This window comes from Parus major, chromosome 7 (assembly GCF_001522545.3).
Source record: "Parus major isolate Abel chromosome 7, Parus_major1.1, whole genome shotgun sequence".
NCBI classification, from domain to species: Eukaryota; Metazoa; Chordata; class Aves; order Passeriformes; family Paridae; genus Parus; species Parus major.
Window position 1 is genome coordinate 19305728 of NC_031776.1, and position 16513 is coordinate 19322240.

Genomic DNA, 16513 nt, shown 5'->3' on the forward strand with positions numbered 1-16513 from the left:
TGTATTTAACAGACTACCTATCTTCACTTCAGAATGCAGCAGAAAATACATTGCTAACCAATGATTACTAAATTAATGAATTTCAGCTTCATGCAGAAAATTGACTTTTAACAGATTTCTCCTTATATGAAACTCACGAAGTGATATTCAGCAGGGTAAGAGCTGGTCAAGTACAGAAAATGCAACTATTTTATTTAGCCATTTTCTCTTTGTCTTTCTTTGTACATACTGCTCATGAACATTCAGATAAATGTATGTGGTTTTGTGCAGAGAAATGTTGGGAAACTGCTGTCAAATTTACATTTTTAATGATAATCTGGTCAGCTGCAGGAGGACTGGGAGAGCAGTACAGATATTATGCAGGGAGGAAAAAAAATGCAGCTCTTAAAATGATTTTGGAAAAAAAGGTCATTTCTGGAAGGATGTCAAAATTGATTGCCAAATGTTTTATTCAATTTTTCTGTAACTTTACATGATCACCTTAGTAAATTTTCCACGTACAAGATTTAGGATACTCATGCATAAAGAAGCTGTTATAAAGGTACCTGTTATTTGAAATCTATTTACTGCTTTCCCCTACTGCTTGCTGAATAACTGGGAAGCTCTGCCAGAAGCCCAATCATATGATAGAATTTCAGCTACACAACATGAATAATTCATGAGCAATTTACTGGTTAGGAATCACAGACAAGTTTGGAAAAGCAAATAGACTTCAGTTCTATCCTCCAATATTAATGACAGTCAATGAAGTACCTGATTCCAGTCACTTAGCAGATTTGACTGGCCAAATATATACAGGCCTTATAGTTACTACTTGCACTTCTGAAATAGTGTTGGGTTTTTTTCCCAAAGCACTTGGCAAGTATTCAAAACAGCTCACTGACAGTTGTTGGCATTACTTTATGAATGACTCACAAACAGTAAAAAAATTCAAATAATAAATAATTGACCAGCTCATAAGACTATAGTCAAATAGAAATCTTCTCAGAAGTCGAGTTCATTTCATAAGAATTCATTTTTAAGAGATTTTTTTTCTCTGTCTGCAGAAAGTAAAAATAAAGCAGCCTTCTGGGCTTTCTTATATTGCCCATACCTCCACTAAGCTGTGATAAAACAGAGTTTTTATTCAGCATGTGTTTAAATTTTAATGTTTACTCATGTTAAAAACAGAAAAAAATTTGCAATTTGAAAATGTAAAATATCTTAAGTATTTCACAAGAGGCAGTAGATATACAAAGCTCTGAATCATTTTGTAAAACAATTTGCCAAGTACTCAACTACTTTAATTTAATCAATGTTTTTCTCAAATAAGTTTTTCATTCTGGTGAATTGGAAGAATGCAGAATTTTACACAATCAGTACATACTAATGACTATTCTGTTATGCCCAAATATGAAACATACTTCAGATTTTAAGTTACATTCTTAGAAGTCTTCAGCTATACTCTTTAGTACAACTTAATTTTATAATTATGCTGTTTCATAATTCTCTTTCCAAAGTGAGTATAACATACGTGAATCGTTTGCACCAAAGTAGGGTACAAGCAATCTATAGCCTGTGCTTGCCTTAAGCACAGAAGTGAATTTTGCCATATTAAAGGCATTTAGAATACCTGCTAGTATACTGAATTTTGAGAAATTTTAATACTTTCTATGTTGAATCTCAAAACCAACTCCATCCAGATGCTGGAAGGCAAAGTAAAGGATTGCTTTAATTTAATTTAAATTTCTGTCTTAGGGTTTATATTCTCATCTCAATTAGTGTATGTACTAAGCAGAAGTAGCTGCAAACTGAGATTTGAATATACCCATTGCTTTTTGTTTAGCTTTATAATACTTGCAGTATAATGCTTTTGCGCTAGTTCTGAATTGGTATGCTACTTGAAAATGTAGAATACTGAGTACTTTTGCTTTGCTGAGTTAGATAATTAAGTGACAATAAAGCATGCATTTGTGTCTAACTTCACAAAATAAAGCATGTCATGCCGTGCTTGATTTATTAGAGAAATAGTAGAAGGCAGCAAACAATCTGAAATCCACTTGCACTTTCAGTTTTGCATGCCTTATGCATATTTCTGGCTGATGGCTTTAAACATTTACTGTATTTCAAATTTCCAGTCCAATTTCATAACTTTCAAAACTAAATTAGAGTATTTGATGTCTTAAATCTCCTCTAAAATTCAATGGCTATTCCTTAGATTCCCTTACCAGGAAAGTGGCAATGAGGCATTTTCATACTCAAAAAACTTCATTAGTATGAAAGAAATATTTCTCATGTAATTGAGTTATTAAATACAGCATCAAGTGTCTGTCATTACAGATTCACAACTAATAACAGGCTATATACTTCTATTTCATGTAGGACACATTTCAGCTTGGATGGGGTGGACCACTGGTTCCTCCCCTTTTCTGTATTGTGGATACAGTATTTCCCCTTTTCTACCCTTAATGAGTACAGTCTGACTAATCACTACATTGTGTATTAAGGGTTGAGAGGAGCGACAACCTCATCTATAAATCCCAGTACCAGTAAAAGTAGACTAGTAAAAGAAAAAACATGAAAATGAGCAAATAAGTATTTTTATTTAGAGTTTCTAGAATTATTTTTGCAGGAGAAAGGTACCTCAGCTATTTTAAGGTTTTCAGTTGCTTTTTTAACTGAGATAAAAATTTGCTTTCTTTAAAAAATTGAATCTGGCTTTAATATCGTTTTGGAAAGATACATGCTTTACCCTGCTACTCAATTTATAACTAATATATTCAAAATAACCTGAAGATAGTTTTGAATATTACTCTTAATATATTTAACACACTCCAAAATCCTGTGATCTGAGTAGTCACTATAAATATTTATATATATTTTATATTTTATATATTATTTATATAATTGCAGTTTAAGTTTTTGCATAATTTAAAACATCCTATATATTACATTGAGTAAATCAAGTGTATACACACTATATATATATATATATATATATAACATATGAAATCCCTCCTTGGAATCTGAATTCAATCTTTTTTTTGTGTTGGAAACTAGTTTTCATGATTTTTTTTATAAAATGCCAGTAAGAGCATTATCTTTCTTGGGGTTTAAAAATGTCCTGCAGGAGACATGTCAGTGATATAAAAATTTGGCATTCAGTAGAACTGTTAGCAAAATCCACTTCTTTGAACTACAACCCTTGCAAGCACAAACTGCAGGAGTGTACCATTAGTGCAGGGATTTTTATAGCTTCAGCGTAAATGAGAGTATCAGTATCAACCATGTTCAATGTAAATTTAGCATCTTATCTCACAGTTAAGAATTATGTATTCACTCTCAAGAAAGTGAGTGAATATTTTCTGCAAATTTCTCTTAAAAATAGAGGAATATATTTTGTTGATCTTAACATCATGCACTTGGAAGGATTTTTTGATGTGATGTGATCTTATACATTATCCTTAAGTTTTAAGGAAATTCTATTAGATGTTTTGTGTCCCCTGAAAAGCAATTAAAAATTTGATAAACTTTGAAGTCTCTCTATATAGATGTTCATAAATCATACAGGAAACATCTTAGTATTTTTTTAGACTGTAATTTTACAATAAGAAGAGAACTTTTGAAGAGTTACCTTATGAAACTGATACCATTTTTTTTCAGTTTTGTATTTGTTGTGTCTTACAGAAAACCCATACTGTTAGGATCAAAATTTAAAGAAATTTGAATGGGATACATAATATAGTTTGCATTTTAATTGAAAATGTTACAGGGAATGTGCAAGAAGGAGGGCAAGACGTTGGTTTTTTTACTGCATCCAGTGAAATACAAAGATTCTACTCCCACATCAAGTAACTATTCTGTTTTCATGCTTATGTCTCTTTACAATATTTACCAGGTCTTCTTCTCAAACAAATTGAGCCCTATGATTTATTACTTGGCAGAAAATTATTTTATAATACATTATGTAAAATTATGTCTTTTCTTCTATATTGTCTTCAAAAGTACTTTTTGCATACTTGATTTCTGGTGAGAAACAGAATCAGGCTGCTCCAGGACATCATCTTCTGTTAAATCAAACTCTGTAGCTTGCTTTTAATAGATGTTACATGAGTAACAAATGCTTGTGTTGCTACTTTAAACAAGTTAAATTTTCTTGTTAAAGCTAGAACAGAAAAGCAGAATCACCTAGTTGAACCTCTCTGCTAAAAATTGTGGCATTCCATCACCACCCAACAGTATGAAATTTCTCCAGCACCAAGTGTTATAAAAATAGTTTGTGCATTGTTTGAGAAAGTATTTTGCTTTCTTTGAAGACAAAATTCACTATCAGAAACATCCTCCAGTCAGGTGCACTTGTACAGCAACAATTACAGAAAAGTAGAAAATACAACAGTTGTCTTGTTCAGGGAATTATTTATTATTTCTTTTATCTCTTACTTCAGCTTTATTTGTTCATTACTGTTCAGATTAAGATTTATTTGTAACTCCTTGACAGGTCTCTTTGGTTCTTTCCACCTGCCTGCCTACTCTCAGTTAAGTCCAATGTTTTTTACAATCACTGCTTCATAATCTTCACTGTATATTCCCAATACAGTCTTCCTTTTATTCAAAAAATTGAAGACATTGTCATAAATATTTTTTTCGATTGGTTCACATGAGGTGCTTCTCATGCCTAACACTGACAAAATGCATTCATTGTTCTTTCAGGAAACAATTTTTTTTCTTTTTTAAAAATTGATTTAAATACTATAGTCCCATCCCACCATCATAATTTTCTTCTACCAACGTTTGGTTTACTAATTTTTTAGTGATCATGACTTAAAGATAAACATTAGTTTGCTAAAATTAGAGAGTTTTTTATTTTTTCTAATTTCTTATAACTTTTCTAAGTGTTTTTCTAAATGTTATTTAATTCTGACCTTACGTAATCCTAGATCATATCATTAAAAATAAAATATATGTATGCACATAGAATTAAGGCAAACTGTGTAGCAAAAGTGGAAACTAGTGTTTTTACTATACACCTATTAATGGCAAAATCCATTCATTACCTGTAATTTGGATTGGAAGATAGGTAAGAAAAACCAAGTCAGACTCTCCTTAGATGTGTAAAATGGCAACAGCTTGGGAAATTCTTGTTTGGTACAAGAGGTTTTAGGGAGGTTTGTGGTTTCATTTTTTTTCACTTGGGGGATAGGGGTGTTTGGTTTTCATTTTGGTGGGGGTTTTTGTTTGGGGTTGGTATATTTTTTCTTTTTTTTTTTTTTTTCAGGTAAATACTGGAATGACAGAATGTAGTTAGTGGATTATAGATCATACATTCATATCAACACGGAGCATGGTGTACCACTCTGATTTCCATTTGTGGGACAAACTTAAGAAAATTAGTTTCTTGCAAGAAATCCATTAAGACAAAATAGGAGTAATTAATTGAAAACAAGAAAGTTTTAATTACTTAGATTATTCTACATTTTCAGGTTCCTAAAATCTAAAAATTCTCTTAGTTCCTCTGTAACAATTTTTGGACCATGCCCAGTAGGTTGCACTTTCTGTCACAGATATACCTAATTTTCATTCACTGTTGCCTCTACAGCCAGCTCATTGCTGATCAACAAGCACATGCAGCATGCTTCTTCCCAGGGTACCATTCCAAGCTTACAATGACAAAATTTGCAGCTTTGAGATAAAAGAATTATTGCAATCTCTCTCTCTTAATTCCTTCTCTCTCTTTCTTCCTTTCCTGTTCTGTCCTCATCTGCTAGACTGCAATATCACATCTGTTTATTACCTGATATAAACATTGATAAAATGGGATAAATTTTCTTTATTATCTGTGAGTAAAATTCCCATCTTCAGTAGTGGCAATGTACATTTACTTTATCCTTTCAACATAAAAAACTTTAATCCTTAGATAGCCATTGTGTGAATAGACAGGTAACCATGGTGACCAGCAAAACACAGCTCAAATGCAGAGTAAGTTTATTTCTTTACCTTACCAACAATGCTGGGAGGCAGAGACACACGGGGACAGTCTCCCTTGGGGTTACTTCATCCTTGTGGGGACAGCAGGGCCTGCAGCCTGCTCCTTATATGAAGGGGCTTTGTGCATGCGCAGCTTGCACTTGAAAGGTTTTGCTTTTATGATCTCTCTCTGTCTCCCAGCAAGAGGCTCAAGCATGTCTGTGAGAGTGTATTATGTCTACACAGGAATTCTACTTCTTAAAACACGCAGAGGATAAACAACACTAGGCATAATAAATGGAGTTGTCCCACACTGACATGCTTAGCATTCCCAGCTACAAGTTCACTTTGAGGTGAACTATTCCCTCCTCACCAAATCTTTCAGTTTTAACCTTTCTCTCCCAGCAGCCATCTTCGGTCCAACTCCATGTATGCAGAGGAGACAGGGTATCTTATGTGGGAATATTTTTCTTGTACTGCATCACCAGTTATCTTCCTTCATGGGCACCTCCAAACCTCACACTAAGCAACTGTGCCAGAGATCCCAGAGCCTCTGCTGAGGGTCACTCTTAATCCTCGGCACTGGGCTATCCTTTTATTCTGCCTGCTGGCCCTCAGGTCAACTACCTCCATTGCTTTTGTGACAAACATTTCCATCTGACTTAGCTGCTCCTAGATTAACCCCCAAAACCATTTCCTCCTATCCTACTGACTTTCTTCTGTGTTATGACTTGTAGAGGAGGCTCCTCTAGCTTCAGAGAAAGGCAGCTTCCATCAGAAAGTGTACAGTACCAGCGAGATCAGAAAGCCATTATGACAGCATCAGATAGTTAATCTTTTTGATTAAAGGGTGAGCTTTCTTCATGATCTGCCTCAGATGCTGTTTTCATCCCCTGCCTGGGATAGTTCCTGTATGTTTACGTACAGTTACTATTTACTATAGTTTCCTCCTTTGCCTCAACTCTCCCACAGTTTAACAGAGAGTACATTTGTCTGTTATGTGATACCCACTTGGTCAAGTCAGGGTGGTTTCAGAGTCTTCTAGACTTCCTTGTGTGTTGTCCTCTGGGTTCTTCACTACGAACACGTAGTAAATGCAGATCCCATTGTCACCTGTGCCTACATCTGTGCCTGTTCACAGCATACCTCCTGCCATTCCAGCAATCTTACACCTATGTGCTGCACCAAGAATCTAAACCAATGTCTACTTGCTCACTTCTCCATCTTTCAATGCAGTCTTCTCTGGCAGCTCTTTCTGAACTTTTCTATTTAAGCATAAAATTACAAAGCTGATACCTTCCAAGTGGAGGCAAATAAACTGCTTTTTAATTTTGAGTAGAAAGAATGTTCCATACATAGTCCTATAATCTCCCTTTCCATCCCAAAGATGGTAATGTCCTCCTCATTTGCACCACGAACAGAGTTTTGAACTTCTTCACAGAATCTGAAAAAGTTTTGGGAAAAGTGAATAAATTCTACTAAAGATTTTTCCTTGTTTGTTTACAGACTTCATAAGGCCCTGATATATCCATTACTCAGTGCCAATGTAGGAATTCCTGGAAGGTCTGTGGCAGCTGAGATGCCAGGATCTATGGAAAATACTTTCCCCTGGCAACTAAAATACATTTATGTCTCACTACATGTTCAACTATGTCTCCCACAGCAGGGCTCAATCTAGTTTTGTACAATCCTCATTCTACACATATGAACAGTTCTGACAGAAAACTGATTTTTGTCCAGTTTTTGCTGTTTTCTTTGGAGAGTTTTCCAAAAGAAGATACAAACAGCAACCATGAAAAATATCTGGATTACTAATTTGTCTTGACATAAAGTCATATTGGCCAGAAGATAGGACATACAATTAGTATTGCAGTAATTCTTTTATATTATCTATAAATCTGGTATTGGAAGAGAAACATTACGGAAATTTAAACATGAATAATTGTGAATGCATATGAAATACTGCTTTTTCCTAGAGGAGATGTGGTTTCCCACAATGATTTTTTTTTTCCCCTGGATGAATGTTGAATGAAATGTAAAATAGTCTAGAGCTCCTTTGTGTTTTAAGGCATCAGGTGTTGCTTCTCACTTGTTCTTATTGCTGTTCCACCTACCTGAAGCTGTAGGAAGGTGAACAATCAGAATCAACTTGGGCTTTTGCAGCTTTGCTCACTGGAGTCAACCTGACCAGCAACATCCCAGCCTTGAGGAAATGCATAGGTAATTTATAAAACCAAACAAACAACTGTGCAAACATATTTTTCCAATTTACTGGCATTATATCCTGTATCAAGAAATAAGAGAAAATAAGCCCAAGAGAACAGCCCCTTTTAAAATAAAAAATGCATTTTGAACAATATATACCTGACCTAGATTTAAAGAACAAGCAAAAATAAGAGCTGTAGTTGCCATTCTTTTAACCTTCTAGACTCTTTCCAACAAGATGAGAATGACAATTTTTATTTGTTAAATCAACTCATTAAGAAATGCTATCTGACCTCTTTTCTGCATTCAATTCACTTTTCAATTGGTTCTCCTTTTCTTCTGTCCATTTGCTGTAACTTATGTGTGTGGGTGTTGTCTGTGTATATATGGGTGCAATCTTGAATATATATCAAGTTAATGTCCTGGTTATCCTGAAATACCTCAGCTAATTCCCAAAGCAAATACACACACACAAAAAAGAAAACAAACCAAAAACAAAAAACCAACCAACCAAACAAAGAAATGCTAGAGAAAAGCTGGTAAGGCAATTATCTCCAACTATATGTGTTGAAGAAATTAAGGACCTCTTGCTAAAGAGGATTTTACAGTCAGCTGAGCACCTGACCAACATGTAACAATAGTTTTACATTATAAATATGATAGGGGTAAGGCTCAACACTTTTGGGAAAAAAAAGAATCAGAAAAAAAATGCAAACAGAAAATAACTTCTAAAAGTTTTAATTTTCTTTTCTTCTTTTCTTAAAAAACCTTCCAGGGGGACTGGATAGCTCAAGGGGTTGGTAATAGGATACAGAGCCTTTCATCTCTAGGTCACCAGTTCGCATCCAGGCCAGGTCAGTAGTGACCAAAAATTATTACCATTTGATGGGTTTTCAGTGACCTCTATGAAATAAGTTGTTGGAAGCATTGTTGGAACAGTTTCTGGAAGCTGTTCTCTTTTTATCCAAGAAGATGTGGCTGATCTTTTCATAGTCTCAGTGGTGAGACTGCATTACCTGCTCAGCTAAAGATGCAAGACACACTGATGCATTTTGTAGAAATCTTTTTTTCTACAGCTGTTATAAATTCATCATTGTTGTAACAGTTATTGTTGCTGTTAGTATTCTGCTGCCTGTTCTGGATCTGTTCTGTGGTTCAATGGATGTCAGGGTTGTTATAAAGGTAACTACAGGCACTCAATTCATGCAAAACCATTCTTTGTGTGAGCAGAAGTAACCTTAATTCATTTGAGTTGCAGAACTAAATCCCCATCTTTCTTTCTTGACATCTTTATTTTCAGGTTTTTCATCAAGACTAAACAGAGGAATTCAATCAGTGTAACACATCTGGAACATTTTTATGAGTGGGGAGAAAAAAAGATAAGATAAACACTAACTGGCCTAGAATTTCAAAGCAGCAATAGCATAACACAGTGTCAGTTCAGGTCAGACTTGCAACAAATTTCAGAATTTCTAATTCCATTTCTAATTTTTTAGTTATTCTCAGTTCCATGAAGCTAAGTAGCAACAGATTTATCACTGGGATCTTTTAATCACCAAAAATTTAATCAATATAAAAAAAATAGAAAAGAAAAAGGTGCTAAGTTTAAAAAATTGTGGTTTTATAAAAGATAAGGATTATTCTGCTACAGAAAGGTCCCATTTCTACTGTCTGAGAATGGAGGAGACCCTTCTGAATGAAAAGAAAATACGCCCTAAAAATAACGTTTCTACCTAAGATCTCTAAACAGGTCCTAATTCCTGGCCAAAACATTTGGGAGGAGGAGAGGAGGAGGGTGCTGAGTGATGAATAACACAACCACAACATTCCTCTTCCAAAGGCCTTCCAGAGGCCATGAAATACAGGTAGTAAGATTGAGCAGTTCTGAGCTTGCTCACAACTATTTTGGTACTATACAATTTTGGTAGCAGGGAGAATGCATCTGTATTGCAGGGAACAGAGATGGACTAAGACAACTTAATATACTCCAATATCCATGCCAATCCTTTCCTGCCTTGCTGCAGGACTTAGATTACTGAGAGTCAGAGCAGTACTTCATATTTTATTTTGCCTTCCTACCAGGTCCCAAAAGTTTGCAGAAGAAAAGAAGTAAAATTTAAAATAAAAAAATAACTTGTAAATAAGAACCTGGAATTGGATACTTAAATAAAAATAACTGCTCATCACAAAAGTTTTGATAGGTCTGACAGACACATGTGATTAATTACTGTATATATCAGAACAACACACCTTTTATCTACATAAGATTTATTGACATCTTGCCTACAAATGTCTGAGAAGGCAATCCCCCCAAAACTAATTAAAAATGAAAAATCAAAAGTCCTAAATATATTCTTTTTTAGATAAATGAAGGGTATTGCTAACTTAATACATGAAACAAGAAGACTGGAGCTTGAAATAAATTATGTTGATTCAATTAGACACATATTGCAAACCTGTCTTGCTTTTGTATACAAAGAATTAATCTTTGTTATAATCTTGCATGGAACAATAAAGCAATAAAGTTATGTATTTAATTCGCGCATAATTCTTTTATGTAGAGCTTAGTTTCTAGATTCATGGCATTTGTGTTTTCAGCATAAATTTCAAAACTATTTTTATCAAATCTACAGATTGCCATATTGCTTTAAACATTTTTTTAAGCTATAATGCATTTCATGTATTTTAAGAATTTTATTATGTCTACATTTTTCATTTAGCACATTTTTCTTTTTTATCTAGAACAAGTCAGGTTCAGGCATCATCTTACTACTGCCAGGTCTTCTCTTTTATTTTTCTATTAATTATTTTCAGTGTCTCACTTATTTTATTTTCATTACATGTGCTAATGTTAAAAATTTAAAGGAATGGTGCAATGCTACAGTTATTAATGTACTGTTTTAAAATTTATAGTATTAGTTTCTGAATAAGCATTTATTAAGGAATGGTAAAACAGTATACAAAAATGTATTGCTGTAAATATGCTCATACTCTTTTCTCTTTCCCCCTGTATTTGTGTACTAGGTGGTTGTGAATGCCCTTTTAGGAGCAATTCCATCCATCATGAACGTGCTTCTCGTTTGTCTTATATTCTGGCTAATTTTCAGCATCATGGGAGTAAATCTGTTTGCTGGGAAGTTCTACTACTGTGTTAACACCACAACTGATGAAAGGTTTGAAGTCGACCAAATCAACAATTTTAGTCAGTGCGAGGAACTCATAAAAAACAATCAAAGTGCCCGATGGAAAAACGTGAAAGTAAACTTTGATAATGTAGGATTTGGGTATCTTTCTTTACTTCAAGTAGTAAGTGATCACTCTTTATATACCTTTTCCTGTATATATGCAGTAATGAAAAACAATTCTAGCAACAAAAAGACAAAAAAATTTAACTAATGATTTTTATCTGTGGCTTAGTAGCACTGCTACACTGGTAATTGATTATTTTTTTCTTCATAAGCAGCAAGTAGAATCTACTATGACAAATACAGAATTTTTAGGACACCTAATGACACATCTTCCTGTTTATGGCTCCCTTAGTCCTTCAGCCCCTTTTAACTTTTAAGGCTTCTAGAGGTACCTAGGTATGGTATTCAGGCACCTAAATATTTCACTTTTCCTGTTGCTAAAAAAAAAATCTCCATTGGTGTAATTAAGACACAAAGAATTCCAGGTAATAAATCTCATCTGAGGTTTGTGGCTACCACCAGTGCAGATCTGATCTAAAAAGCAATTTCTCATTCAGAAAAGAAATAAGAAAAGAAAAAATAGCAGTTGATACTATAATCTATGAAATATTTTCCTGATATTTCTGTGCATAAGGACCTCATGGAGTTTACTTATCAAAAACTGAGGGAAGAAGAAAGAAAATATATGCAGAAAGATACCATAATATTATGCCTCCACTATCAAAATTTGTGTCCTCACCGTCTCACTGTCTATCTTTGTATTTTGAAGTAGCTAACAATCTGACCCAGCCTTAATCAAGAAAATGCTGGACTTTAACCTATGTTGTGTACCTTCATCAACCTCTATGTATTTTTTTATGTTACTATTTAAATCTACAGTATCTTAGGTTTAATTTTTATTGTTTTTAAATAAGTTTCCAGATTTTATGTTGTTTATACAAAATCTCAGTAAAACAAATCATTAACATGATACAGTGGTATGGACATTGTCCTGGACAAGGTCTAAAACAATAGTTCTGAGCAATGTGAACTGCCTCTCCCAGCTAATTCAGCATCTTACCTGTGTGACTGATCAGTCTGTACATTTAAATTTCATTATGATCACTTACTTTACTGTCACATCGGGAAAGAGAGGAGAGGGACCAGTAGTATTAAAGAAATAAAATACTGAATAGAAGACAATTTGATTTTGATAACTAAAGACTTTAATATTTATTTTCTTTGCCTTATTTATGAAGTCTACTCACCCAGGGAGGCAGAATGCTTCATTACAGGTTTTCAGGAGAAACAAGACATCAACAAAACTCTTTCCATGTAGTTTGCAACTGTTTCTAATACTAACCTATTCTACTCTGGGACACAGGTAATTATTCTTGGTTAATTTCCTTCCTGGCTTTGTGGCCACAATCACCACCCCTCAGCTACTTGCAGTACGTATTTCAGGGTCATGGCTATATTGATTATTTCATCTTCTATTCATTGAAAATACATAAATATTTCTTACATGAAGACTTAGATCCTTAAATTATTGAATTTTTTTTGGGAGGCAAATTAGGAGAAGTTTTTCCCATTGTTCTCACATTTCCAAAGGAAATGAGACCTACCACAGAGGGACCCAGCTGTCATGGAGGACAAGCCTGTTTGTTCAGTATCTACAGTCTAGAGATCTTGCAAGAACATGGGACCCTCACTTAATGATTGAGGGTTTTTGTGCGAGCAGAATGTCGATGATGACAGCACTTAATTTTTCTGTATTGCTAAAATGCTTTGAAAACCATCGAGGTCTTTTTTGTTTGACATAGCAGGAAAAACAGGGGCATTTCTGTCATTGAACAATACTTGGCCCTGCATCTTTCAGTATTTGGTAAGTAAACCAGTAGTAGTGATTTTGCAGTTAAGGAATGATAAAAGCCCTAGGACCAGGAAAATAGGATCAGCTTGATTTTCAGTTAATGCATTAGAATGTGAAGAATCGATGTCTTTTCACCTTCAACAAAACGTGGTCACAATTCATAACTGTTTGAGATTCTTACATTGCTTTCAATCAGAAAAAATACTGATAAGGTGATTTTCTATTTGATATATAAATTACTTTGGATCAAACTCTTGAACAAGACACCAAAGCCATCAAGTCAAAACAAACATGAGATGTGAATAGGTATGTCATAGCCCTAGATTTTCCTACCCTTCCTAAATAGCTTGCAACAATAGAAAGAAAACTAGATGCTAAGGTATAAGTCAATTAGAGGTATTCATTACTGTGTAAGAAACAAAGATAAAGCTATTGAAAGTTTAACATTTGGCCTAAAATTATATGCTGAGCCTGAAAAATCTGTTTATAGACCCATGGTTGCAAGTGGATATGCTTTCTGTTTTCCTAAAGTGAACGTTAATGGCCTTTCTACTGAAGTCATTTGGTTTTCCACCTTAACAACCTCAGGCACACACTTGTACTAACCTCAGGGAGGTTACCTAATAACCTCAGGGAGGTAAATGTCATTTTTCTAATAACAATCTCTTTGAAGAGTATCAATGCATGAATTACTGACACAAGGCCAGGAGGCTAGAAAATAAAAACAGAAAGCTTCCTCTTATTCCCAATTATTTCCATTCTCCATTCTGCCCTCTGCCTCATGCCCTTTGAGTCAGCCAAAGAATGTTGTAAATTCCTCCAGTTTTTCTGGGTTACAGGAAACACAAAATAAATCCTTACTATCTGTATCACTAATTGGAGTGAGTGCTAATGCGAGTTAGCACCATTTTCATGACAAAAAATCTAAATGAAAACAAGCCTAAAGGACTTCAAACCAAGGCACATAGGACATTATTATTCTGGGAAAGACATAAAAGAGTCCCATGAACAATTTTTTTTGATGCTTCTGGCAGTATATGGGTCTGTTCATCACAGAAAACCCTTATTTTTTTTAAGATTGATATGGAAAAGAAACATATCTATCTCACACAAAAAATTTTAAAAGCTGGGCGATATTTTCAGAAATAAGTATTCTGAGCTCAAAAAATACAAATGTGTGATTGTAACTTCTTAAGGAAAAGGAACTCTCTAACAAGTTCTTCCTTGAGTTTACTTGGCAGTGATGTTGAATGACTTTCCTAAATGAGTGGCCTAAGAAAAGAACATTACCTAATTTTTGGTTGACATTTCTTGGTTTGTTTTTTTTCTTTCATGGGAGGGGTTTTTGTGGAAAATCTTTAGTATTATAGCAATAATAATACTAAAAATACTAAAATATTAATAATAAATACTAAAAATGTTATAATTCTTTCTGAACAAAAGTACAGCCGAACAATACATGTCATTGCTAAAACCAAGTTTGTTGATCAGACTATTTTCCAGAATTCTTACATGATTTGGAGTATAATTATCCATGTCATCAGTCATATAATTACACATTTCTTCTATAAGAATTTTTTCTTCTATAATACAGCATATATCATGTTGGTTTATGTGGATCTTCAAACTTCTTTTTTCATTTCTTGGTCTGAATTTGCTTGAGTATCTCTCTGTCTCTAAAGAGAATCATCAAAGCAGAGACAGATCTGCTGGAGAAATTCCTTTCACAATTGTCATGATTGAAGAGGAAGAGGTTGGTGTACACAAAGAGATGTGGCATCTGCCCTGATAATTTAATGGCCTTATGCCTTTTAAGTTGAACCTAGTATTTGGATTCCTTGGTAAGTAAATCTTCCAGAGGCCTGCTTTTATCCTGCTAGTAAGGGTATACCCTGCTTACCAGGATAAAATGTGGCAAACCAAAATGCAGTGGGTCTCAAAGCACAGTATTTCACTATACTGTTGTTATTAATATCAATAAGAAAACACATCTCTTGAAGTGTATGGTAAAAAAATCAAAAGCTGAATTCAAAGACGAAAAGTTTAGAATATTTTCAAAGTTCCATCAGATTTAAAAGCAAGATGCTATTGTATCTCCAAAACGGAATGTGAATCTTTGTTATTTCTGGTAAAGAAATTGTATGGTAAAACTCCAGCATGACTTAAAACTTCATTAGAAATTATTTATCAGGGGAAAAATAAAAAAATTATGTTTTTTTACCAATAGTAAAGGAGATGGGGGAATTTTTGTTCTCTTTGTTTTTTCTGACTACATTTGAATCTGCATTTGAATATGTGTCAATGAAATTTTCTTTGGGGGAAAAAAGAAACCTTTGGAACAGATGCTGACTTCAGTTATACTGCTGTAATCTTTGAAATCAATTAATTACTCCTGATTTAGTGTCACTGAGAATATACCATATATTTTATATGATAATACGCAAAATGGAAACTAATAATTTGATCTCGTGGTCATTTTCTGTCTTATTTTCTTTCAGGATACAAAAATACATAAATGATACCTTCTTTCTCTTAAAGATGACATATTCAGATAAATATAAGCAGGTCTATGCATCTACAGTAGAAATAATGCTTTCACTGAATGGGATGATTTGACTCTCTTCTTAATTTCTTCAAAAAAATGTAGTATCTTAGAGTTTTATGAAACTCATTGTGAAAATCACAAGATAGAAATATGAGTTAGAAGATAAAACAGAAATATGTTATATTTCTATTTTTCCAGCCCACACTCTTTTTTTTTTTGCTTTCTAACAACAGCAACAACAACAATAATAATACAGCTCAGTTCTTCAGCTCTATTTCCTATCACTTCTTGAAAGGGTACTGTCTGTTTATAGTGCAGTACTTTAGGGATGATGGTGAAGCTTAATATTTTTAAATTGGCTTTTTTCATTGACTGTACTTAGTCTAGGCTAGAACTGTTAAACCAGGTAAAATGTTTCGAAGTAGATTCTGATTATAGGAAAAAGCCTTTTTTGAGCTGATCAAATTTTTGGTTCTCTTTTGTTGCCACCTTTGTGATTTGGGAGGGAGGAACTACATTATCAGTCTTAATTTGTGGCAACTGAGTTACCTAAGGCTATACGCCCAGCTGTACAAAGTTTTTGCAGTTGACATGATCTGATGAACTGAAGTGCCTTTTCTAATTTCTGGTAATTAGAAATTAGAAATAAGTTAATCATATTTACTTCTTAAAATGTTCAATATCAAGACAAAGTAAAGGGATACACAGCAGTATATCTGATGAGCAGCTGAACAGAAAGCCAAGAGGCAAACTTCTTTAGAAATCTAATGCTACTAATTG

At 33.9% G+C, this 16513-nt stretch overlaps 1 protein-coding gene across 6 annotated transcripts in view; it reads left to right on the top strand.

The window, feature by feature from the left end:
* The window catches only part of LOC107207489 (sodium channel protein type 1 subunit alpha), a 91200-nt gene that overhangs the window by 68039 nt on the left and 6648 nt on the right, over window positions 1–16513 (top strand). For all 6 annotated transcript variants that reach the window (XM_015634686.3, XM_015634688.3, XM_015634684.3 and 3 more), the window contains one exon: window positions 11173–11454. In XM_015634686.3, the coding sequence (XP_015490172.1) occupies window positions 11173–11454 (282 nt within the window). The remainder of the gene's footprint in view (window positions 1–11172; window positions 11455–16513) is intronic.